Raw genomic sequence first — 25,096 nt, forward strand, 5'->3', positions numbered from 1 at the left:
AGCAACCGGTAGTTTCGCTGTTTGGTTGATTTGCATATTAGCCTTTTATTATATAGATATTGTTGGGTCTTTGATGTCTTTAATTTTTGTCAGTTTAATCTATTCTAGGTTGATTACATAATATGCTAAGGGCTCTCTCTACTTTTGTCTTTCTGGCAACATGTAGGCCAGCACAGCATGGCTGGGTCTGAAACCAAGGCTCCTTATGACTTTGATTAAATTTAGTTTTTAATCCTAGTTCTAGAAATCAACTCTCTCTCTCCCCCTCTCTCTCTCCCTCTTCCTCTCTCTCCTTGTCTATACTCCTCAGAGACCCAGCCTTTCCCCTGATAATCAGTAAACCCCAAGGCAGCAGAAGACAGTAGCCTGGACTTGACTAATGGTCACAGGGTCCGGACCTCTGCAGGTAAAGGTGATAGTTATATTTCATCTCCTGAGCCCTCTGGCTACTTTCCCATGAGACCAGACAGAGGGACCGGGGAGCAGACCTCAGAGCTGTCCTCAGACCTGAAGAAATGGCTCATCATCCTTACCTCACCTCTGACAATCAGCTCCCAAGGCCACGAAAACCGTAACCCACAATGTCTTGTGGTTTTGTCCTAGAGAATCTGTCACTTGCTTGCCATCGGGAAGTTCAGGCTTTTGAGCATCTCCTGGGTGGCGTCCTTCATAATAAGGCAGTCAGTATTTCTCCATTGCAGTTCTTGGTGTCTAGTGCTTGGCTGTGCTGGTGCTGGGTGGACGGATTCTCTGTTCTGTAGCCGGTCCCCTGCTCAGTGGCAGTCAAGGTGTCGGTTGGCTGCATTTGCATCTGGAACTTGGGTTCCTCTTCCTAGCTCGTTTTTTAACTTTTAATTTATAAAATCATTTTATTGATTTCAGAGAGGAAAGGAGAAAGAGAGAGATAGGAACATCAATGATGAAAGAGAATCATTGATCTGCTGCCTCCTGCACATTCCCTACTGGGGATCGAGCACACCACCTGGGCATGTGCCCTGACCAGGAATCAAATCGTGATCTCCTGGTTCATAGGTAGATGCTCAGCCACGGAGCCAACCAGCCGGGCCCGAGCTCGTTTTTTATTACTGGCAGCATTCAGTTGCTTCAGATGTAGGACTGAAGTTCATTCACATTTCCTTGCTGGCTGCCAGCAGGAGCTACTCTCAGCTTCTAGAAGCTGCCCTCATTCTGGTCACTTGGTCCCCTCCATCTTCAAGTTACCCACGGCACAGGGACTCCTTCTGCTTCTGTCACTAGCCGGAGAAAGCTCCACTTTATTAATTTTTTAAAATATATTTTATTGACTTTTTACAGAGAGGAAGAGAGAGGGATAGAGAGCCAGAAACATCGATGAGAGAGAAACATCGATCAGCTGCCTCTTGCACAACCCCTACTGGGGATGTGCCCGCAACCAAGGTACATGCCCTTGACCGGGAATCGAACCTGGGACCCTTGAGTCCGCAGGCCGACACTCTATCCACTGAGCCAAACCGGTTTCGGCTGAAAGCTCCACTTTAGAAGGCTTGTGGGATTAGATCAGGCCCACCCAGGTAATCTTCCTGTTTTAAGGTCACCTGTGCCATAGGAGTGATATCTCATCACATGCGCAGGTTCTAGGGAGCAGGCAGGACAGCTCTAGGTGTGCTGCGATGCATAATGGCCGTACGTTTTCATTATAAAAGACACATTTATCAGTTACTCTATTTTAAAAAATATTTTAATTGATTTTTGTTGACTTTTAGAGAGAGAGAGAGAGAGAGAGAGAGAGAGGGAAACAACAATGGCTGCCTTCTGCACACCCCCTACTGGAGATAGAGCCCCCAAACCACAACTGGGGGCATGTGCCCTGATGGGGAATTGAAGTGCAAACCTTTTGGTGCCCAGGCAATTCCCAACCAACTGAGCCACACGGCCCAGGGCTCAGTTACTCTATTTTTAAAGTCCCAAACAACACAGCTTCAAATTACATAAAACATATCTAGCAAGAAATGTTTGACTAGGTCTGGATGATCTGGGCTGATTTGATCTGAGTCTGGCCTTTCAGCAAGCAGCTGGTTTTAGCTAACTGCAGGCAGCTACGGTGGAGGATGGTCAGCTATTTCTAGACCCGCCTCAAACCTTCCAGACTGTGTGCATGGTTCGGAGTGGTGGTTAATGTGCAGCTTTTGCAGCCTGGCTGCCTGAGCTCAGACCTCAACCCATCACTTACAACCAGGCGGCTCCAGCAAGTCTGCATCTGCATCTGTTCGACGTCTCTATCCTGGATGAGCAGCTAGATCAGGCCAACCCTGAAGGGGCAGCCCGTGGCCTTTCACTCATGCCAGCTGGCAAACCCCCTTTAAAGTTTGAGCTGAATTTTACGTCACTTGCAACCAAACATATCCTAACCAATGTTGGCTATATATTAGCTTTTATTTTAAAAATGGGTTATTATTTCATTTGTCAACGAGAGCTCAGATACTAAACAATTAAGACAGCAACTATTTCCAGATATTAAGGCCTTCATTCTGACCTCAGAAGGCCCAGGAGGCTGGGCTGGCCACAGTGATTCTGTCAATCAGAAGGGCGGCACTCCGCCCCTTGGTGGGTAAAAAAGAGAATCATTCCTCCTTCCTCTGAATGAGCCCCCCGCCGCGCCCCCTAAGGTCAAAGTTACCTCACAACCTCCAAAGCCACCACGGCTGTCCGGATCTTGGTACACTTCCATCTCCTAAACTTTAACCCTCAACTCAGTGATACCTGCTTTCCTTATACAGATGAGCCCCAAGGAAAGGGTAAAGCCCCTGGAACCCCACCCTTAGGAATTCCCGCGAAATGGTTTGGCAGTTTCCCCGCATTTCTGAGGCATACATGCCTTAGTTAACGCGGATGACTCGGGGTACAAGTTACGGATTTCACATAACCAGTCCTACTGTCACGTTGTTCTATGTGGTCAGTTGGGGGCGCTCCATGCCATCTCCTGGGATTGCACAGCATCAGGGACTCCTCCCTTCCTCCCGCCCTGCCCGACGCTCAGGACTTTCACGGGGCCGTGCCCATGGCCCACCGCTACGAGAGGCAGTTCAGAGGGGTCTGCGATCCGCCCCGCTCCCCCCATGGCCGAGCGGCGGGGGCCTGCAGGTAGGTTCCGTTGGCTGTGCCCATTGGCTGTGCCCATTGGCTCTGTCGCGCTTCGGGTTGCGGACCCCGCGGTGCCGCGACGCGCACTCCTGCCCAGACCCCTGAGATCAGGTGGATTCTACCAGCGTCCCCCTCCCCCGCCCCCCCCGCCCCCATCCCAGACGGCAAAGCGCGATTGCCCCTACTAAGCCCAAGGGTTCAGCGATGGTCGATGGTCACGGGGTCGCGGGCTGGGCTGACCGTCCCCGGGCGCCCGCACCCTCCAGCAACTTTTCTGCCCAGCGATTTCAAGCCCCAGGCTGGACAGGAATTCCCGGCGTTCTTGCTGATTCGGCTGCACCGGTGGGAGGAGATTCCTAATAGGTCTTCCTAATTGCAGCGCAGGGTCAGTAAATCCCCGCCCGCCCGGGCGGGTAGTTCCCTGTTGGGGCGCGCTGTTTAAAACACCTAGGGCAGCTGTTTGTTTAAAACACCTAGGCTCACGCTCACCCCGACATCGCCGGGAGTGGGGACTGGGATGCAAGCATTTTTTTCAAAGCTTCCTTGGGGGCTTTTCAAACGAGCAGCAGGGCTGAGCCCCTCCGGGAAGCTTGAGCTCTAGGTTCAGCTGGAAGGTGTGAAATTCATTCCAAGATTTGAGTTCTGTATTAGAATTATATGCAAAAAGTGCATTGTACTCCCTAATGTGTGTGTTCATCCTATATAATAAGGGTAATATGCAAATGACGGAACAACTGGGAACGACAGGTCGCTATGACGGGAACTGACCACCAGGGGGCAGACACTCAACGCAGGAGCTGCCCCCCTGGTGGTCAGTGCGCTCCCACAGGGGGAGCTCCGCTCAGCCACAAGCCAGGGAGCACAGCGGCGCTAAGGATGTGCTAAGGATGCACTGAGGATGATCAGCCTGCAGGGAGCGGGCCTAAGCTGTCAGTCAGACATCCCCTGAGGGCTCCCAGACTGCAAGAGGGCGCAGGCCAGGCTGAGGGATCCCCCCTGCCCCCCCACCAGTGCAATAATTTTTGTGCACTGGGCCTCTAGTTTTAATATAAAAGCAAGTGTTAAAAGACCCCTTTTAGAAGATAAATTCATAATGAACAAGAGGTTAAGATTTCTTTCATTCAAGAGGGCAAGCAGGTACTATAAGGGGCTCACAGGAGGTGTCAGAATCACACATTTATATGGTGGGAAGGAACTGAATTGCAAACTGAAGCGGAACTGGTTTTTCCACAGGAGGAGAAGTCAATGGAAGCTCTGTGGGACAAAAATTCTGTTTCCAATCAAGCATCAGACATAACATGGACGTTACTAAAACCCACAAATATACATGGAAGTTACCACCAAGGAAAAAGGGAGGAGGGGAAAAGTCTTGGGAGAATAGTGGGAGGGGTTAGCAGCACATACCTGAGTTCAAGTTCTGCACCAAACGACTGTGGGACCCTTTTTGGGGGGAGGGGGAGCCTCCATTTCTAAAGTTGATCATGGTGCATATGGGGTTCTAGAAGCTTCCCTCCCTGCTCTACAGCTTAGGTGGAGAGTCAGCCACCTGGGATCAGGCTTTCTTTGTTAGGGTAGGGTTCTTTGAGTGGTCTCCTTCAGTTATGTAAATGTGGGCGAAAGGGCACCAGTTGCCCTGGGGTGGAACAACCTTTTGTGGCCTGACAAAGGTACCCCTTCTCAAGGCCCCTTGGAATGCAGAGCTGGTGGCAGGGGCTGGCAGCCAGCAGGGGAGGAAGGGAAGCGTTTTGGATCCAAAGCCCAGGGCCTTGGGAGAGGAAAGAGCTTGAGACCCATCTCCCCTCAACCTGCTCCCCAAATTCAGGTTGGGGATTGACTAACATTTACTGTCAGGAAAGGCCTGGAAAGTTTCTTCGCAAGAACAGCCTGAATGTTTTCTGGGTTCCCCGGCCGACTCTACAGCTGAATGTGAGCCGCAGGACCTAACCACCCCTATCTTGCTACTGCTGTTTGGGGAAAGGTTGGCTGAGTTGGTGAGGGTGATTAAGAGGATCCCTTGTGCCTTAAGCATGGTTCGCTGCAGCCCTGCCAGGCAGGTACACCTAAAAAGCTACAGGACTGTGTGGGCTCCACAGCGCCACCGTGTGGAGAGAGAGACCCTGCTGAAGAGTCCTGCCCAGACTTCCAGAGAACACACTGTTTGGACTAAGGCAGTGGTCGGCAAACTTATTTGTCAACAGAGCCAAATATCAACAGTACAACAATTGAAATTTCTTTTGAGAGCCAAATTTTTTAAACTTAAAGTTCTTCTAACGCCACTTCTTCAAAATAGACTCGCCCAGGCCATGGTATTTTGTGGAAGAGCCATACTCAAGGGGCCAAAGAGCCGCATGTGGCTCGCAAGCCGCAGTTTGCAGACCACGGGACTAAGGAAGCTCTGAGATTCAGAACAATTTGGGACTGAGTGGGCTCCAAGAGGAAGAGTTTGGATTTTGTAGGGAGGAAAAAGAATTTCATCTCTACCCTTTTGGGTTCTTAGCTGAAACTTCTATCGCTGTAGTAAAAGATTAATAAGATAAAAATACAAGGCCCCACTGGGCGTGGCTCAGTGGTTGAGTGTCGACTTATGAACCAGGAGGTCCTCATGGTTGGATTCCTGGTGGAGGCACGTGCCTGGGTTGCAGGCTCAACCCCCCAGTGTGGGGCGTGGGAGGCAGCTGATCAATGATTCTCTCATCATTGATGTTTCTATCTCTTCCTCTCCGAAATCAATAAAATGTACCCAATAAGGGTACATGAGGGATTGAAATAAAGGAATATTTATACCCTGAGCTATGGTTATTTCGATTACACATGTTAAGGGCTTACCACAGTGCCAGGCCTACTGAATGTGCTCCAGAAAATGGCAATAATTATCATTATTACTGGGAATCAAGATGGTAAATACTGAAGATTCTGGAAACTTCCAGAATGCCCTTTGTGTCTGTTTCCCAAGATAATCATCAAAATGTTAGAGTCGCTGAAGGAGGAACGCACGAGGCCAGAAGTGGTAAAAAATTATACATTTATTAGGTCACCTGGAAAACCAGGTGGGCTGAGCCCCCAAATGGCGCCCGCACCCAGGGAGGGGGAGTCAGAGATTTTAAAGGACGATAGGTGGGCTTTTTCTGGGTGGGTCTGGATCCTGGGAGGGTCCGGAGGGATAGGATAATGGTCTTAGCAAGTGAAAGGTGGTGTGAGCAAAAGGGAATGCCGTTGGTGACGTGGGCTAAAGATCAGTTCCCAGGAGAGGGAGTACCGATTCAATTATTGGATCAGACCTAACACAATAAACCTGGGAAGGCCAGGGCTCTCTTTGGAGGCAGCCAGGTCGCACTCCTGGGCGGCCGGAGGAAACCAGTCAGCTGGGCTGGGAGGGCCAGGAGCTGGCTGAAGGCCACAGTCGGCTGGGCCTTCTGGTTTAGGGTTAGGGTGGGCGGTGCCCAGCAAGTCTCGTCTCAGTCACTAGCCTCTTTTTTCGTGGCGCCCCCTTCCTGTTAAGGAGACAGAGGAGCTGGGGGACAGTGATGGGCAGGCCTCGGGGCCATGTGCTATGTTCTCAGTCTGACGTTCCTGGGACTTGGGACTGGCTGCCTCCCCAGGCTCCCAATGCGGGACTGGGGTGTGGACATGTTTCTAGGATCCCATCTGTTCTTGTTTCTTCCCTGGAAGCTGTGATGGCTCCTCAAGGCCTGCAGAAAGCACCCTAGCTCTTAGTAAGGCGAGCCTTTCTCACAGGGACGCCCCAGTCCAGCCTTTCCCGTCTCCAGCACTGTCCACAGCAGGCGCTCCCTCCTGTGCCCCACTATTTCCTACTTCTGGGCTGTCACGTGTCCCCAGCCTGGCCTGTCCCTCCATTCTCTTCCACAAGACAAATGCCCACTGTTCCTTCAAGAGGCAGGCGCACTGTCATGGCTAGGGGTGAAGCCTGCCTGCTCCCCAACTTGTGCTGGGGGTCTTGTTACTCTGGCCCCCTTGTGGGCTCCTGCCTTTCCTTCCTTCCTTTTGGTTGTGCTAAGCTGGTGCCCTTTCCCCTCTGCCAGCCTAGGCCTGGACCCCTGAGGTCTGAAATGGGGTCAGGAGCAAGACCCCCCCCCCCCACGGGCAGAGGCTGAGGAAGTTCCCATCAACGGGACGAGCTGAAAACAGCCCAGAGGAAAGGGCACACATCCAGCCCCAGCCTCTGGGGAGCACCGTCCAGACACCCACCCCATCCCCTTCACGCCCGCCCCCCCTCTCGCTCCCCTTCAGCTAGTGCATTCTTCCTCAGGTTGCAGCTGAACACAAGGCGCCCCCTGATCAGACCCGACACAATAAACCTGGGAAAGGCCAGAGCTGTCTGAGTCGGTGGCCCTTCCACGTGGTCCCCTGGCTGTCCTTCCTGCTGGTGCCCTCACTCGCCTCCACTCCACTCCAGGAAGAGAGGCCCCAAAGCCTCACGCTGCTTTCTGCAGCCCTGGCTTCAGGGGGTGAGTGATGGACAAACGGGGTGTGTGCAGTCACAAGGGCCCGCCTTGGAAGGCCCCCCCGCCCCCTGCCCCCCGGCCCCCCGCCTTGGAAGGGCCTGCCTTGACTTAACTCTCAGCTAGCTGTAGTGATCTCTCTCTCTCTTTTTAAAAATATGTTTTTATTGATTTCAGAGAGGAAGGAAGAAGGAGAGAGAGATAGAAACATCAATGATGAGAGAGAATCATTCATTGGTTGCCTCCTCCCGCAACCCAGGCATGTGCCCTTAACCGGAATCGAACCCGGGACCCTTCAGATCGCAGGCCAACACTCTATCCATTGAGCCAAACTGGCTAGGTTTCAGCTGTAGTGACCTTGAAATTCTTAATTTTTTAAAATCAGGGGCCCTGCAAATGCCGTTGCCAGATGACCAAGGTGGGGATCTGTGCTGAGGAGGAAGAAGTAGTTGCAACAATGTTCCCTTTTCTTCTCCAAGGGCTTAGACCCAGGCGCCCCGCCAGGATGACGTCCGTTTAGTCTTGGGCCTCCTTCCCCACTCTAAGATGTGCTGTTAGGATCCGGCCATTTCTATCGCTCACCTGGGGGGGAGCCACGGATGACTGACTGACTCTCTTGGGGCACCAGGCCCACCCTGCAGTGACTGAGCTGGGCACCGGCAGGGAGGGACATGCTGCTTGCTGACTACAGGCCCAGGACCCTTCTCCTGGGGTGGCTGCCCTCCCCACCCTGGAGGTAAGTGGCTGAGGCCGCACCGTGCGGTTCCCCCAACACCAGACCCCCTCCTTGGCCCCCCATGCCCCTGCATGCCCCCACCCAACCCCACTCCCTGTAACATCAACCTATCAGCTCTGGCCTTGCCCTCCGGGGGAATGTGCTGTTAGCTCAAACCTCCCCCACTCCGCCCCCCGCCCCCCAACAGTCCAGGGAACATCTTTCTTGACTCTGGCCCTGTGGCCTCTCCTTTCGTCCTGGCACTCACCTCCCTCTAAGGCCCTTCAAGGGGTCCTTGTGTACCCACCAGCCAAGAACAAGGAACAAGCTGTGTCTTCGGAAATCTCTGGCAACCTGGCCCCAGAGAGGCCCTCTGATGGGAATGGGAGCAGAAAGTTTCACAGCAGAAAAAACCCAGTCCCCTTTTATTGAGAAAACAGTCAATTCCTCACTCTTTTCCCAGGTGACTTTACCCCGAGGTACGAGGTGACATCCTTCTGCACCCACCCCAAGGACCCCTGACCCTGGGCGGGGCGGCCCACCAGGGACACTCCACGCCTTCACAGGAGCAAATGCTGGTCTGTCGGGCCCTGGAGCAGCAGGGTTCTGGAGGGGGCTGTGCCAGGCACCGGGGTGCCCTGGGCGTGGGGCAGGGAGGAGGTGTCTTGCTGGAATGAGGGAAGGGAGGAACACCGCCATCTCCTGAGGCCTGGCGCCTTCTTCCTCCAAATTCTTCATAAATAGAACTTCACAGTAATAGAGGTATGTCCACTTCCAGGTCAAACCGGCTGGTTTCTGGCCAGGGAGTCAGACCTCAGTGGGGCCGCAGGAGGGCCCGTGGCTGGGGTTGGTTGGGCAGCACCGTGACTTCGGGGGCAGAGCCCTGCGTCGGGGGCGGGGAGGGGGGGGCGGCTGCTGCCATCCGGAGGTTCTGAGGATCGCTGAGGTAGTCTGAGGGGCAGGTTCTTCCAGACAGGACCCGGTCGGAGCATCACAGGACGCAGCCAGGACTCAAGCCACCTGGGAGCAGAGGGGGCTGAGCAGCCACCTCCAGGCAGGTCTGGGGGGAGGGAGGGTGTGCCCAGGGGGTTCTGAGGCTCTGTCTCCAGGAGGCCAAGGAGCACGGAGTGGGTGTGGGGGGACTGTGAGTCTGCACAGGGTTGAGCTTCTCCTGAAAAGGTTGCTTGGGCCCGCAGGGAGACTGAGGCATATCACAGGAGAGGAACCTTCTGTGAATAAAGAGGGCAGCCACGGAGCCATCCAGGGCCTGGCCGCGCCCAGGTACCTGAGCTTAGGGTTCCTTCAGAGGCCACCAGGGCCTCCACCAGGTCGGAGGGAGTGAGGCAATGAACCCAGTTAGGAGGGCCGCCAGCAGCCTCGCCCCACACAGGACCTTCTCCAGTCTGGGCCGTTCCAAACGTTCCTGCGCCTCAGCTCGGCTTTCTGGAGAGCGTCCACACAGGGAGGCCCCCCGGCTACCTGTGCCCCCCACACCCAGGAGCACACCAGGCCCAGATCCAGACCCTCCACTGCCCTGCAGGGGACCAACGCTCCATCCGCCCTGGCACTGCAGCTCCGGCTGATGCTGGTGGCCCGGCCGGGGTCAGAGCACCCGGAGCTTGCGGGAGCAGGTGAGGTTGCCGTGCACCAGCCCCCACATGGCCAGCAGCTCCGCGGGCAGCAGCTTGTGCACCACCAGCATGGAGCGGAAAAAGCACGGCTCCTTGTTCATGCGGCTGTTGCGGTTCCGCGAGATGCCGAACGTCTTGAAGCCCTTGTGGGCCGTGGGCTGCACGCCCAGCACCTCCAGGCACATGCCCAGGAAGACGTCATCGATGGGGTAAAGCTCCACGGTGTCACAGGCATGGTGCAGGCGCCGGGCCAGGCCTCCGGCCATCAGGAAGCCGCCCCCGCCGGCGTAGGGAGGGTAGCTGGCCTTGCTGTACAGAGCCCCAGGGATGTAGTACTTGTTGTCCTTCTTGCGGATGGGCCGAGCGTGCTGCAGGACGTCACCCACGAACAGGTCTTCCTCTGGCCGCCGGTCAGCCAGGAATTCCAGCAGGTTGGTGGGGTTGACGAAGACGTCATCATCGCCCTTGAAGATGAAGCGGACGTTGGGGCAGAAGATGTCCAGCCACTTGAGGAAGTGGATCTCCTTGAGGGTCAGGTTGAAGAAGCTGTCAAGAAAGTCCCACTGCAGGATGTCGCCATAGAGGCGGTCCTCGTAGGCCAGCAGCTGCTGGTAGTGGGCGCGCTCCTCCTGCTTGGAGGCTGTGCCCAGCAGGAAGAGGGTGCGCCTGGCACCTAGGCCCTGGCCCACCGACTCCTGCTCCAGGCCCCAGGTCTGGCGGATGGCCTCCCGGCGGTCATGCTGCGTGATGACCGACTTGACGACCACCAGCAGGTAGACGTCGCCGTTGCACTTTTCCGGGTGGTTCAGCAGCATGGGGAAGTATCGGCAATGGCGGTAGCGCAGAAACTGCTGGAAGTGTGGCTCCAGGCCCTGGAACCAGGACTGGTGGGTCAAGTTGATATTGGCTGAGCAGTTAGTGGTGGTCACGTCCCAGGCCTGAGGGCCCCGCGAGGCCATGAGCACGGGGGAGACCAAATCCTTCGATCTCTTCCAGAAGTCATTGGGGTTCACCAGCTGTCCACTTGGTTTCTGGGCCTTCTGTGGCCCTAGAGTGGGTGGCGGGGGCTCTTGCAGAAACTGACTGGGGGTCAGACTACGCTGGAATACAGCTATGCCCACGAGCAGGGCCAGGGACAGACACACACTCTTGTAGACAATTCTCTTCCTGGGGGGGGAGAACATAGACAAAGATAAATCCCATGATCCTTCCGGAAGCCCCGGTGTGTAACTATAGTCCCAGAGGGGCAATGGGTCCTGGGTATGGGTCGGAGGAGGATTCTGCTTCCTCTCCCACCCTGACTTCCCTCCTCCAAGACCAAGGAGCTAGAGCAGGCGTCCTCAAACTACGGCCCTCGGGCCACATGCGGGTGTTTTTGCCGTTTTGTTTTTTTACTTCAAAATAAGATATGTGCAGTGTGCATAGGAATTTGTTCATAGTTTTTTTTTAAACTACAGTCCGGCCCTCCAAAGGTCTGAGGGACAGTGAACTGGCTCCCTGTTTAAAAAGTTTGAGGACCCCTGGCCTAGAGCAGCGACCTGTGGGTCGCGACCCCTTTGGGGGTCGAACGATCCTTTCACAGGGGTCGCCTAAGACCATCGGAAAACACAGATATTCACATTACGATGCATAACAGTAGCAAAATTACAGTTATGAAGTAGCAACGAAAGTAATTTTATGGTTGGGGGGTCACCACAACATGAGGAACGGTATTAAAGGGCCGCGGCATTAGGAAGGTGGAGAACCACTGGCCTAGAGCCTAAGAAGAGCCCTTTGGAGGCCGCCTGGTATGAGCTAAATGACTTCGAGGGGTTCCCTTAACCTCTCCAAACCATGATTTCTTCTTCCCTGAAACGGGGACAGCATGGACTGGCGTTCTAGCTAAAGTGCCGGGCAATGCAGTGTGTGCAGCCAGGGATTAGCAGTTCTATAGGGCCGGCCTCTGGTGGAGACCTTTGCCCTGTTCCCCGCCCGCAGCAAGGCACCTCGATCCATCACTTTCATTTCCTGGGCAGACCCTGTGCACCGTTCCGATGAGCCAGGGGGAGGAGCAGAGACAGGACCTGCTCTGCAGCCTAAAGCTCTGTACCGTGTGGGGGGCTTTGGGGAGCAGGCTCCAACTTGGGACGGAAGAAGCCTGTCCCTCTTCCCTCCAACCCATCCAGCTGACCCAACAAAAATAAAAGGCCAGGGCATCTAGCATGACCACCGCCCCCTAAGCCCCCAGCCTGGCCCCCACCTCCCTTCACATCACACTGGGAGAGATGCTCTACGGCCCTGGGAGGGCAACACATACGGACCCCCGCCTTCCAAGGACCCTGCTGGCCCAGGAACCCCTATCCCACCCATTTCAGAAGCAGAAATTAAGAGTGTTGCCAGGAATGCTGGACTCGGGACCCTCTTTCTTCAGCTCACAATCTGGGGGTGGCCAGGCCCCCTGCCCTGGTCTCTCCTGTGGAGACATGGGGGTGACACTTTCCCATGTGGTCCCAAGGTTTCCTGTGCATGGAGTGGAAGGAAGACGGGGTCACCTCAGGTGCTGGGTTGGGGGTGTGTGACCTAAGACGGACCCTGGGAGGGTGGGGGAGCAGAGTGCTTGGTTCTCCAGCCCAGGGGGTTTCAAGGAAGCCCCTCATACCCTACCCCAGGAGGGTCCCCCCCGGGGAGGGGGATGCGGCAAGGCCCCTCCACCTCAGGCCGGTTTCACCCGCACCGTCCCACTCGGTTTGTAGGAAAAAGTCCTTCAGGGGAGAAGAGAGACGGGGAGGGGAGTGAAGGGGAGGGGAGAAGCGCGCGGGCCGGGAGGAAGGACAGCCATTGGGGGCAGAGGACGAGGGTCGCCCCGGATGCAGGAGGCCCTCGGGGGTCGGGCTGAGCGCACGGGCTCCAAGTCCCCGGCCGCCGACCGCGGGTCCGGGCGCCGCACGCTTTCGGGCACCTCCGGCCACCGCCGCGCGAGCGCGTCCGTCCCGGGAAAGTGCTGCCAGCCCCGGAGCCCCAGCGCGGCATCTCCCGGGCCCGGAGCCGCCGGGCGACTCGGTCCTCCCCTTCCCCCTCGGCCTCCGGGACGGGGGGAGCCCGGCGTTCCCGCCCCCCCGCCCGACGGCCCCCCGGTCCCCACTCACCCTAGAGACATGGCGGCCCGGGCCGGGGCGGCAGCGGAGTGGAGCGCGGGTCGCTGCTCCGGGCTCGCAGCTCGGGGACGGCAGGCGGGGACAGGGACGGGGCGGGCGGGGGCAAGGCAGGGCCGCGCCCCCGCCCGGACTTTTCTCCCGCGGCCGGAGGAGGGGCCGGGAGGGGCCGGGAGGGGCGGCGGCCCAGGTGCGTTAACCCCTTCGGCGCCGCCGGGCCTCGGTGCCCGCCGCGCGCCCAGCCCAGAGGCGGAACCCGAGGCTGCGGAGCGCGCAGAGTCGCCCAGGGCCACTCGGCCCGAACGTGGGTGGCTGAGTCGGGGCTTCGCCCCCGGGTACGCGGTTTCCCCTGTGGAGCCGCGCGGGAGTCGCCAACCCAGCTGGGTGCGTGGGAACCTGGACGCCACCCACCCATCCCCAGCCCCCGCCGCCGGGAGGAGGGGCGGCCGGCAGTTCCCTCCGGCTCCGTTCGGACTCCCCTTGGCGGGACGCAGAGGCTGCCCAGCGTTCGGGACCCTCCTCCGCGCCCCCAGCAGCAGCCCTCTCCAAGCCTGGTCCCCTCCCTCCTCGGGGAGCTCCCCCTCACCACCGAGGGACGGCCTGTCTGCCCCGCTCAACCGCCTTCTTTTTCCACCCACCAACCAGCATCTCACTCAACACCCTTTTTGTCCCCAAGCCTTTATGCATCTACTCGTGTGTGTGCCAGACCCGCTCCTCCCAGGGGTGGGCTGCACTGGACAGACTCGGAGGGCCGTTCTTGGCTCAGCCGGGCCTGGGATGGTGGGTGTGCCCCTCCAGGTGACTTCAGAATCCTCCAACAGGTAAAAACTCCCTCTGCCCTGACCTCTCCCAGATGTCTGTGCTAGTCCTTTCCATGTGGAGGCCCCATCACGGAGCATATGGTAGGACCTTGGAAAATGCCGGTAGAATGAAGCGGAAGCATTTCACAGTCCAGTAAATAGCAGCTAACATTCATCAAGCAGTTAAAATATGCCAAGCACAACCCCAGGCTGTAACCCTAGCAGCATACACTGTTGTTATTCCCACTTTACAAAGGAGGAAATGGAGGTCCCAGGAGGGGGAAGCTCAGTAGGCCAGGTTCCATAATTAATAAGCAAATCCAGGAGGCCTGCCTGGCTCCCGAAGCAGGCTCTGGGGCCTTCTCTTAGGGGCAGCAATGACAGGGAGCTGGGACCCAGGCCCCTGAAGCCCTATGAGCCTTTGATGTAAAGCTCAAGGGCTCTTTAGAGAGGGTGGAAAAATCCAAGGTGCGACAGAATTCTCATGGATGTCGTGAGCTCTAATCAAGGAATGCGAAGGGACCTCCAGGAAGAATTCCACAGGAAAACCCTGGGACCAGCATTCTCACTCATAACCCCATTGACCACCTGTCCAGGGACTGCACTTCACTGCCCAGTTTCTGGGTTCTCACCTTTCACCCTGGAAGTGTGACCTTGAGGGAGGGCTAGGGCCAGGCCTGGCTGGGGACAGCCCACCCTCCCTCAGCACTGACCTTTCACCCAGAAGCTGTGGGGCCTCCTCAGGTCCTGGTGAGGGGCAGACACAGCTATTCCCTGGGAAGGGGTTGTGAGCCCAGGTTTGGGGCCCAGAGGGGAGAGCTCTGTACTTTCTGGCTCTCACTAGGGGCTGGTGGCCTGTCCCCTTGAGACTCAATTTCCTGTGAGCACCAGTTACCTGAGATACGCAGATCAGCGTCTCCTACATGGTGGCATCCCGGCAGGCTGGCTGCTATTAATATTATTATTAATAACCCAACCCACAAGGCCGAAGAACCCACCAGGGCTCAAGGAGGTGGTGATGGGGGGCGTCGCCCAAGGCCAACTGGGAGTTTGTCAGTGGAATCTGGTTCATTGAGAGGAACAGCTTGTCATCGTGGGTTCGTTTCATCTGTGCCGAGGTGGAACTCAGACCGGGGAATGGATGACAATTAATTACTCAGCCCCTGACTGAGGTTTGAGGGTGGGGGATGTGGGACAGGGTCAACTTTCAGTCAGTCTGACAGGCTCCCCGCTGGCTGTTGGGCCTCCCTTTGGGCAGAGCCCTAGCAGATCCCTGCTGTTTGTTTCGGGGGAATGGATGACAATTAATTACTCAGCCCCTGACTGAGGTTTGAGGGTGGGGGATGTGGGACAGGGTCAACTTTCAGTCAGTCTGACAGGCTCCCCGCTGGCTGTTGGGCCTCCCTTTGGGCAGAGCCCTAGCAGATCCCTGCTGTTTGTCTCAAACCGCAGCTGGGATGGTTGAGCAGGGCCAGTGGGAAGGGGGAGATCAGTCTGTAGATGGAAACTGTCCCACCCCACAACCCAGGCAGATGGAAGCTATAGAACCAGGAGATCTGGGAGGTGGGGGGTGGGGTGGGGGTAGGGGGTGGTCTGGTCTGTAGCCAAGGAGGGAGTTGGGGGATGGGAAAGCTAGTTGGGCGGGAGGCAGGAGTCCCAGAGTGTGGTGGCGGTGGAGTAGGTGTCACTGGGGCCTCTGATCCCCTCAGGCTGAGATTCTGCCCTCGACAAGGAAACTCAGGGAGGCCTGGTGTTGGAAAAGCCCAAGAAGCTCCTCCTCCCTCTCCCTCCCCTGCCCCCTCCCTCTCCTCCTCCCTCTCTTCCCTACACCTCTTTTGCACTTTACTTTCCCTTCCCAGCTCCCTTCCCCCTCCCTTCCTCCCCCTCATTCCTGTTCTCACAGTCTCTATATCAGCCACCACCCATCCTCCAGAACCAGTTGGGATAATCCAGACCCTGCTGGTTTAGTAGCAGCCAGCCTGCCGCGATGCCACCTATCTCATGTAACTGGTGCTCACCTGGGGCCAAGGACATGCCTTGCCCTTGGGTGTGGGGAGACATCTGATGGGTCAGAGGTTGCTCTCAGTCATCCCTTAACCAGACAATGTGGGGCTGACTTGGGGGAGGGAGAACCCGAAAGCTGGGTGTGAGGAGTCCTGGCACCTTGGAGAGAGATTACCATCTGCAGAGGCTGGTGCTCAGTGGTGCTGGGCAGTGGCCTCGGTGGAGAGCTGCCCTGAGCAGAGGTCCGCACTCCAGGGCAGCCATGACCAGTGCTTCAAGTGGGTGGCTACACTTGCACCGGAGGGTCCGTCAATTGGCACGGGAGTGTCGGAAGCCACCTCTCTTTAGTGAAAAGCATGTCCTTGAGGATGTGTGCCAGGCAAGAAATACTGTATAGGCCCCTCTGCCTGAGCCTCAGCAACTCAGCAGAGCAGTGCCCTGGGCCCAGAACTCTCCCTAATTGGTCCCGGACACCCCATGCAATGATCTGATTGGAGGGTTAGCCAGCTTTGGACTATTATGTCCTTGAATTCGCCCAGAGAGATGCTTTTTCGACAGAGAGTGGGGCTCCCCAGGGCTCCTGGGCAGTGGTGGGAGATCTGTTTGTGCTTCTTGCTGATAGGTGCTTTAAGTGGGGTGGCATTGATTTCACTGTAATATACCATGTGGGAAGGAGGTGTGGGGTGCGGCCTAGCATTTCCACCTACCTCTGGTCCTTGGAGGCCACCCATGTCCACTGCAGAGAACCTGACCCCTTCTGCAGGGCACCCTGGGAGGGACTGCCCAGGCACAGTGGAGGGGGAAGGGAAGGAGTAAGGTGTCGGGGGCGGGGAGGGGAAGAGAAGCAGCACACAAGGGAGGAAGAGGAAAGGGCCAAGAAGGAGCTAGCAGAGAGGTGGAGGGAGGGGGTGAGAGCTCAGGGGGCTGGGAGGAAGGGTTTTCAAAGCTTGGATGGTCTGGTTTGAAGTCTGGGAGGTGCCCTCACCCAAGGGCAGATCGGGTCAAAGAGAAGCCCCAGTCACAAGGGCGAGAGGCTGGGGGAGTTAGAAGCGTCTCCTTTCAGGATTTGCATATGAGGAACACAACGGACACACCCTGTTGCCAAGTGCTCTTCTGCGGGCAAATCCCCATCGAGCCCAGACTGACCCAGCAGCCAAGAAGGTGACATTGCCCTAACCAGTAGGATATTTCAAAATCGAAATTACCGGGCTGCCTGCGGAGAATCTGTCGGGACCTGGGAAATTGTGTTTTTCCAGTTTCCCAGATGATTCTGATGTACAGGCAGGTTTGGGAAAGACTGGCACTGTGCCCTCCAATTCCAGCTCCCTTGGTCAGCCATGGGCAAGGGCCAGCAGAGGGACACTTCCTCCTGTGAGCCTGGGGAGAGGGACAATGCAATGGGGAGGCGGCTCTGGAGGAAACTGAAGGCAGAGAGGGGGAGAGTTGAGGGATTCACTTTTCCTAGTGAAGCAAGGGGCAGTTGAGGAAGCAGAGGGGTTTAGGTGCGTAAAGAGTGGGAAAGGGTGGGACAACCAGACGTGTTAGGGCATTCCTGTGCATCCCGGAGACCAGGCCTGTGGCTGAGGCAGGGGTGTCCTGGTGTCTCTGGGTGTGAGTGACAGAAACCCAGCTCCAAGTAGCTCAAGCAAAGGAATTTATTGGCTTGTATGGTGGGAAACCCCTGTCCTTTGCTCTCTCTTGTCCTCTCCCCACCACCCACCTCTCTGTACAGTTCACCTACCTGTTTATTGGTTTAAAACGAATAAATTTTTTTAAAACAAAATTTTTTCAGTCCTCACACGAGGACATTTCTTTTAATTGATCTTAGAGAGAAAGGGAGGGAGGGAGAGAGAGAGAGAAGCATGGATGTGAGAGAGAAACATCAATTGGTTGCCCTGCCTGGGGATCAAACCCGAAACCAGGGTGTGTGCCCTGACTGGAAGTTGAACCCACCACCTTTTGGTGCAGGGACAATGCTCTAACCAACTGAGCCACACCCCCCAGGGCGGGTCACCTACCTCTTGCCTCTCTCCTGAACCCACAGGCTTCTTCCTGAGGACTAGGAGAAAGGCAGGCTTGCAGATGGCCTCTATCTTGAGGACCCCAGAAGAAAGAGGGTTCCCCCCCCCCCCAACCTTCATATATAAAATTCCAGGAAAGGATTCTTATTGGTCTTGCTTTAGTCTTATGCCCAGACCTGGGCCAATGATCATGTCTAGGGGGATTGGGGTAGTGTGATTGGCCAGGCCTGAGTCATGTGTCTCCTGCTGGGGTTGTGTTATCGGTGGAAGTGTAATTCTTGCAATATTGTGAAGAAAAGAATTTCCTGAGACTTGCATGGGAGAATGAGTAATATTTATTCAGTGGAAATAAACTGGGTTTCCAATGTTCCATTTCCCTCCATCCTGCCATGGAAAAGGTCCAAACGTGTCTTCAGCAGGGCCAGAATAAAAGCCACTGCCCACCGTTTCTGCTCCGTATTAAAGTACAGTCTAGTCCAGCATCCCGCATGTGGAGTCCGCATGGCCATGGGTCAGCAGCTGCTGAGGCCACATGGCTGTGGAGTGAGAACACGTGAATGCACGAATGGGCAAGTTCTGGTCACAGAGCAAGAGAGGGCAAGGGAGAGGAAACTGGGGAATTAAAATTATTTTTTTATTGATTTCAGAGAGGAAGGGAGAGGGAAAGAGAGATAGAAACATCAACGATGAGAGAGAACCATTGACTGGCTGCCTGCAACCCGGGCATATGTCATGACCGGGAATCGTACTGTGACCTTTTGGTTCATAGGTTGATGCTCAACCACAAAGCCATGCAGCTGGGTTCTTTGGGGGTTTAACCAGGAGCTTCTTCAAACTAACCAATGAACTTTGCCAGCTTTCACGCTCCTGATGGGGTGCACCCTCTAGCCAACCCATTATTCTCCAGGCTAGACTGACAGGCAAGCACCTCCCTTGTGCCACCCGAATTCTCCTGCGCATTTGCCTATCTCCGCCTTCTTCCCCCAATAATCCAGTGCCTGCCGGGGAGGGGAGGGTGCTAATCCCCCTGGAGGAACAATGCTGTGTGAAGCTGTAGCTTCCTGATGAGGCTTCCCGGGTGACCATGCTTACAGCGTCTGACTTCCCTTTGCTTTCTTCCTTTATTAATATTAACTAGCTAATGACAGCCGTTGGGGCAAGGTCCTGGGAGTAGCAGCCCCATAGGAACTTCCTGGAAGGGGGCAGATCCCTCAGAGGAAGCAGGGGAGGCCTGCCTGGCCAGGTAGCTAAATTGGTTAGAGCATCATCTTGATATTCGAAGGTTGCGGCCTCAATCTCTGGTCAGCGAATATACAAGAATCAACCAATGAATGCATAGGTGGAACAACAAATCTATGTTTCTCTCTCTAAAAAATTTTAAAAATTTTGGAAATAAAGAGAGCAAGGGAAGAGATGCCAGCCAGTCCTCCTGCTCAGCCAAGCCTCTTGGACTCTTAAATCCCCCTCCCACACAGACCCCCTGAGCCAGAGCCCTGGAAGGAAGAAGAAAGGAGTGGTCTCCACATGTTTTCCTGACGAGGAGCCCCGGCTGAGAGGAGCCCCAGGCTAGCTAGTGGAGGGGGGACGATCTGGCCCCCTTTCTGAGCCTAAGTTCCCACTGGCCGATCTGGGGCAGCCAATTCCCCCAGGACTTTGAGGTGTGGGAGCCAGTCGGGCGGGGCTGGAGCTGAGCAGCCGATGAGAGAAGCCAGGTTCCAAAGGCCCGGAACCGTGTCTGTGGGCTCGGAGGAGGCTGGGTGGAGAGGCGAGGCGGGAGTGGAAGGGGTGCTCCCCAAGCGCTGCCCTGGACTCACAGACACTCTCTCACAGACACAGAGACAGAGGAGACACACACACACTCACACAGCCACACAGGTGTGCAAGGGACACAGACAGAGGCCACAGAGGCCCAGGCACTTAAACACACACCCAGTGACAGACACACACACAGACATACTCACATTCAGAGACGCATACAACTACACTCAGGCACACGTAGGTCAGACATACCCAGACACGTTCATGCAGAAACATGCATGCTTAAGGGAGATACACACATACACTCACGGTCATACACACATGCACACAAGAGATATGCATACCCAGTGAGAAGCACGCACACGCACACACACACACACATTTCCAGAGAGATGCACACGCACACCTAGACACATCCAGAAACTCAGATACTCATCACACACAGACACATGCAGAGAGACAACCACCTTCACACACACACACACACACACCCCTCCGGCCTTTCCCAGGGGGAGGGGCTCATCAACCAGCTCATCTGCTACGGGTGGAACCCGGTGTGGTGGGCCCTTGGGAACATGGGAATGGGCTTGGGACCAGGCAGACCCCTATCGCATCCACGAGTGGCCTCTTTTGATCTGTTCTTGGTCCTCAAGTCTGTGTCCACCCCTGCTTCCAGGAGCTTCGGGCACTTCCCCACACCCACATCTACCCCCACCCCTACGCTAGCCACCGTGGCTTTCTTCTCCCATTCACCAACATCCCAGCTTCCTTCGGCTCAAATGCACTCCCCACTTCCAAGTTGAGTAAACTCCTGCTCATCTTTCAAAACCCACCTCAAATGCCCCCACCTCTGGAGTAGGTGCTCCCTCCCCTGGCTGGCATCATGTCTGTCTGTCCCTCCTCTACTGGTACCACCACCCTGGGCACAACGGGGGCAGGGACAGGCCTCTCTTCGTTCCTGGCATCACAGGGGCGGGGAGGGAGGCGCCGGTGCCTGTCTTTAAATAGCCCAGGATGAATGACCGGCATTGGCTGCCTGGAGGAGACCCTGGCAGGGAGGAGGGCCGTCTGACCTCGGCCACATTCAGATGATGACTGGGTGTGCCCACCTCAGGGAGCCTTGGGCGGCCCAGACAGATTTGCAAAGCCCCGGCCCCACCCCCAGAACACACGTTCAAACGGACACTGACACGCATTCACAGGAGGGTGGGCATTGTGGCCCCTCGTCCTGGACAGCTGGGCTGCCCCCTCTCCCCGCCACCAGTGACTCACATCTCCGCCCTCCAGGCGCGGGCTTGGGCACACACAGTCTCCTTTCAGCCCCTGGGCCCCAAACACTAGCTTAGTCTTCCTTCCCTGGGCCTCCCCCTCCCTGGTGAGCCAGCAGGGCCGCCCAGCCTGGCAGCTTGGCCCTGGGGAGGCCACGCAGAGGCTCCTTCTCTGCGGCGTACAGGGCTCCTGTCTCTCGTCACCTGGCTCTTGTCCAAGCCAGCCCTGAATGGCTGCCTTTACAGGGCCCGGAGGCTGGCCAGGTGCATTCTGGGCAGCCCGCTCCCACCAGTGCCGAGGGACAGCTGTCGCCATGGTGCTGCTACCGCCAAGGGGACAGCGCCACAGGGGCCAGTGAGACTCAGAGTCCTGAGTCCCTCCCAGGCTCTAGTCTAGGACTCCTCAGTCCCATAGAGCCTCTTCACACATACCTTTCTGTCTGCTTCCCCAGCGGCTCTAGGTAGCCTGGCCAGGCAAGAATTTTTTTAAACATTGATCAGCTGCCTCTTGCACACCCCCTACTGGGGATGTGCCCGCAACCAACGTACATGCCCTTGACCGGAATCGAACCTGGGACCCTTGAGTCCGCAGGCCGACGCTCTATCCACTGAGCCAAACCGGTTTTGGCAGAATTTTTATTATTCCCATTTTCCGGAGGAGACAACTGAGGCCCAGGGAAAGGTCAGCCCGCTGGTGAGTGGTGAAGCTGAGTCCTGGTCTTGGTAAAGAAGGTTAGTAAGATGATGGGCCTCATGGGATTCCAGTGAGCTTGGTGAGGTGGCTGAGCAGGTGCCCTGGAGACGGGCCCACAAGTGGGCACCATGTGACGATGGTCACAGCACCCTTCCCTTCTCTAGACTCTGGGTTTGTACTCTGTACCTCTCCTCTCTAGTCTCAGACTGGGCCCGTCACAGTGCCTTATGCCCCCACCCACCCTGGCAGCATGCTCCGGTCAAGGGGTGGGCTCTGCCCTGGGGAGTTTCAAAGAGGAACTGAGAGAGGGACACTCCTTTGCTCTCTGATCACAGGGCTTTTGAGGGTGCGACTGAATATACTGGGGAAACATGGTATCACATGCACCCCTCTGTCTGCAGTGAGAGAACAGAACACTCAGAGCAGTACAGAAACTGAAAGGGCAGGAGCCTGGCTTAGAGGTCCATGGTTGGCCAAATAGGGCCCGTCTCGAAAACATGTCCACCTCCTCACCCCCGGAACCTGTGGCTGTGTGAGGTTGTGGCCAAAAGGGGTGCAGATGTAATTAAGGTTACAGACCTTAAACTAGGGTGGTGAGCCTGATTGTCCAGGGCCCCAATCTAATCACAAGAGCCCTTGAAAGCAGAGAATCCTCTGTAGCTGGAAGCAACCGAGATGCAGCAAAAGGGAAAGTTGGAGAGATTCCAGGCCTGGGAGGGATTTGATGAGCCTTTACTGGCTCTAAAATATAGGGACCCACTCCTGGCTCAGAGACCAGACGGAGGCCTCTGGGAGCTAAGGGCAACCTCCAGCTGATGATCAGTGAGGACATGGGACCTCAGTCCTACAGTCATAAGGAACTGGATTCTGCCCACAGTCCGAATGAGCGTAGAAGCAGAGTCTTCCGGGGCCACCCCATAAGAATGCAGCTGGCCAACATCTGAGCTGAACCTTGTAAAATTCTGAGCAGAGAAACTGGATGAGCCAACTCGGATGTCTGGCCTACAGAAGTCTGAGAGAATAGATCTGAGTTGTGTCCAGCTGCTAAGTTTGTGGAAACTGGTCTCAGCAGCACTAGAAAGACAACATCGGCCCTAAGACTCGGTGCCACCCTGCTTCCCTTGATTTGGTTACAGGCACCAATGATTTTTTGTTGGTGGTTTTTGTCACCCATAACCAAAGACTCCTCACTGACGCATTATTTTTATGACACCTTCATTGTTTCCCAAACAGCCTGCTCTCCCAGGCTGGTAGAAGATGAGGCACCCAGAAATTGGGGTAGCCACCACCCAACAGGCTGGGGGACAGCAACTGGTGACAGTGGGACAGGCCCTCTTGGACCTGAGCCTTCGAAAGTTTGAAGCAGTTCTTCCAGAAGGCTCAGGGGCACTTCCTCACCAATCTGGACCCCTCCCTTCCCCCAAGTAGGGCTGAGGTCACTGGGGAGAGAGCCATTGCCTGGGGGCCAGGGAGAAGCAACTTGTCCTGAGAACGTCCTGTGGTGGCTTGGTCAAAGCTTGTGAAGGTTGGCAGGGTCAAAGGACATGGGGGTTCCAGTCCCAGATGTAGGGGTGATGGGTGTGTTCCCTGTGTGGTTAGTGGTGATGGTTTCATGGGCATCTGCATATGCCACCGTGGACACTGAGACACGTACGGTGCACTGTATGTCAGCGGAGCCTCCCTCCAGCTGTTAAAAAGAAGAAGAGGATGAGGGTGACACAGGCTCCCTGAGGGACTCTGTGGTTTGTGGGGAAGGCATACCCAGGAGGCTCTCCAGAGTGCGGGGAGCTCAGGAGGGAGCCCTGAATTGAGACCCAAAGCCCTGGGGCTCAGGATGTGGTGGGGCCGCTCATAGAAATGCAGATTCCAGCGCTGGCCAGTTTTGTTCAGTGGTTAGAGCGTCTGCCCGCAGACTGAAGGGTCTCGGGTTCAATTCCCACCCAAGTGCATGTACCTCGGTTTCAGGTTTGATCCGTGGCCTCGGTTGGGGTGTGTGTGCGAGGCAACCAGTCAATGTATCTCTCTCACATCATTATTTCTCTCTCTCTCTCTCTCTCTCTCTCTCTCTCTCTCTCTCTCTCTCTCTCCACTTCTTCCTCCCTTCTACTCTCTCTCTAAAGATCAATGGAAAATATTTCCTCAGATGAGGATTTAAAAAAAATAAATGCAGGTTCCAGGCCCCTTCCCCCTTCCCTGCCCAGTTGACTCCTGCACATTTAGGTTTGAGCATGTGTCCCCCTGGACAGGACCCTGTGGGGAGCACCCGGGCCCCCTTCCCTCTCGGAGCTCACTTGCCTGTGCAGTGACCGGGAGAGGGCAGGAAAGGTCTCCTGGGAGCTGGGATTTGTGGCTGAAGCCATTTGGCCCAATTGTGGACAACAGTTCTGAATCACAGCTTGGTTTGGGCTTGAGGCTGGCCTTAGACCCAGGATGCCATCTCGCTTCTGAGAGTTCATGGAGCCAGAGGTACCAGGATAGAGACAGGAGCCGGGGCCAGGAGGCCCTCTCCCTGCTGTCTACCTGACTCTCTGGTCACGGGAACATTGGCAGCAGCCCCCGTAGATGAGAGAGGAGGGGGTCAGTGTGGGGATGAGATGAGGGGCAGGAACGGACAGGGGGGCTTTTTTAGAGCCAGGGGACCCAGGACCTCTCTCTCCTGGACATGGGAGGTCACTGCCAGTGTGGGGAGCCTCTGTTTAAAGATGCTGAAGCATCAACCAAGGAGAGAAAACACCCAGTCCTGGATTTGATGCTGTATCACAGAAGGCGACCGGGGTGTGTGTGAGTGAGGTCCAGCCCCTGCCCCAGCCGGAAATAAGGGAGGGCACCAGGGACTCACCCAGGGACCAACGGGTCAAAGTAGGGAGGAGGAAGGGGGCCTCCGGGCTCATGCTCCTCTCTCTGTCCCAGTGCCTACGGCTCCATACACGCTCCAGGTTGTAGAGGGGACAGGCCAGAGTGGTCCTAGGTGGGGCACAAAGGCAGCCAGGGCATGTCAAGCCTGCTGTCCCCTCCCTGGCCACAGTCCTGGGCCTCACATTCTGGCAGTAAGCTTTTTTGCATTTCAGCCCTGGGCCAGACCATGTCTGAGAAGTTGTATTTAATGGCAACTCTGACCTGGAACTTTTTGGTTCGGTTTGCCTGGCCTGCTGCTGCTCCTGCCTTATGGTGACCTTAGAATCCTCCCATGGACTTTGACCCTCACAGCTGAGGCTGTGGAGCGGGTCTGGTCCCCCAGGAGACCGTGACCGTGGCACTGTGGCATCACCGTCGGTCCCACCAGAGATTCTGTGTGGCCACCATCCCTGCCTCTCTTCCCGCAGACCGGGACGTGGCCACTGGCAGCCAGCATTTTAGTTTCCCCACCTGGGAATGGTGATAGTGTCCCCACGTCACGCCCTGGCACCGTTTAAAGAAAGTGCAGTTGATTACAATTTATATTCTTTCAGGTGACTCCAGCCCCCTTTGTCCCCACTCTTCTTGCCTTAGGCCCA

At 56.1% G+C, this 25,096-nt stretch overlaps 1 protein-coding gene across 2 annotated transcripts; it reads right to left on the minus strand.

The window, feature by feature from the left end:
* Positions 1 to 9,898: 9,898 nt before the first annotated feature.
* Positions 9,899 to 18,675, minus strand: B3GNT7 (UDP-GlcNAc:betaGal beta-1,3-N-acetylglucosaminyltransferase 7). Of its 2 annotated transcripts, none has more exons than XM_054723482.1 (2): positions 18,665 to 18,675; positions 9,899 to 11,093 (listed from the first exon to the last, which is right to left on the minus strand). In XM_054723482.1, the coding sequence occupies exons 1-2, from the start codon at positions 18,673 to 18,675 to the stop codon at positions 9,899 to 9,901; spliced, it is 1,206 nt and encodes a 401-aa protein (XP_054579457.1). The 2 variants fall into 2 exon arrangements, with proteins under 2 accessions (XP_054579457.1, XP_027993053.2); XM_028137252.2 differs by lacking the exon at positions 18,665 to 18,675 and adding an exon at positions 13,052 to 13,105.
* Between the last annotated feature and the right edge of the window lie 6,421 nt (positions 18,676 to 25,096).

This window comes from Eptesicus fuscus, chromosome 11 (assembly GCF_027574615.1).
Source record: "Eptesicus fuscus isolate TK198812 chromosome 11, DD_ASM_mEF_20220401, whole genome shotgun sequence".
NCBI lineage: Eukaryota > Metazoa > Chordata > Mammalia > Chiroptera > Vespertilionidae > Eptesicus > Eptesicus fuscus.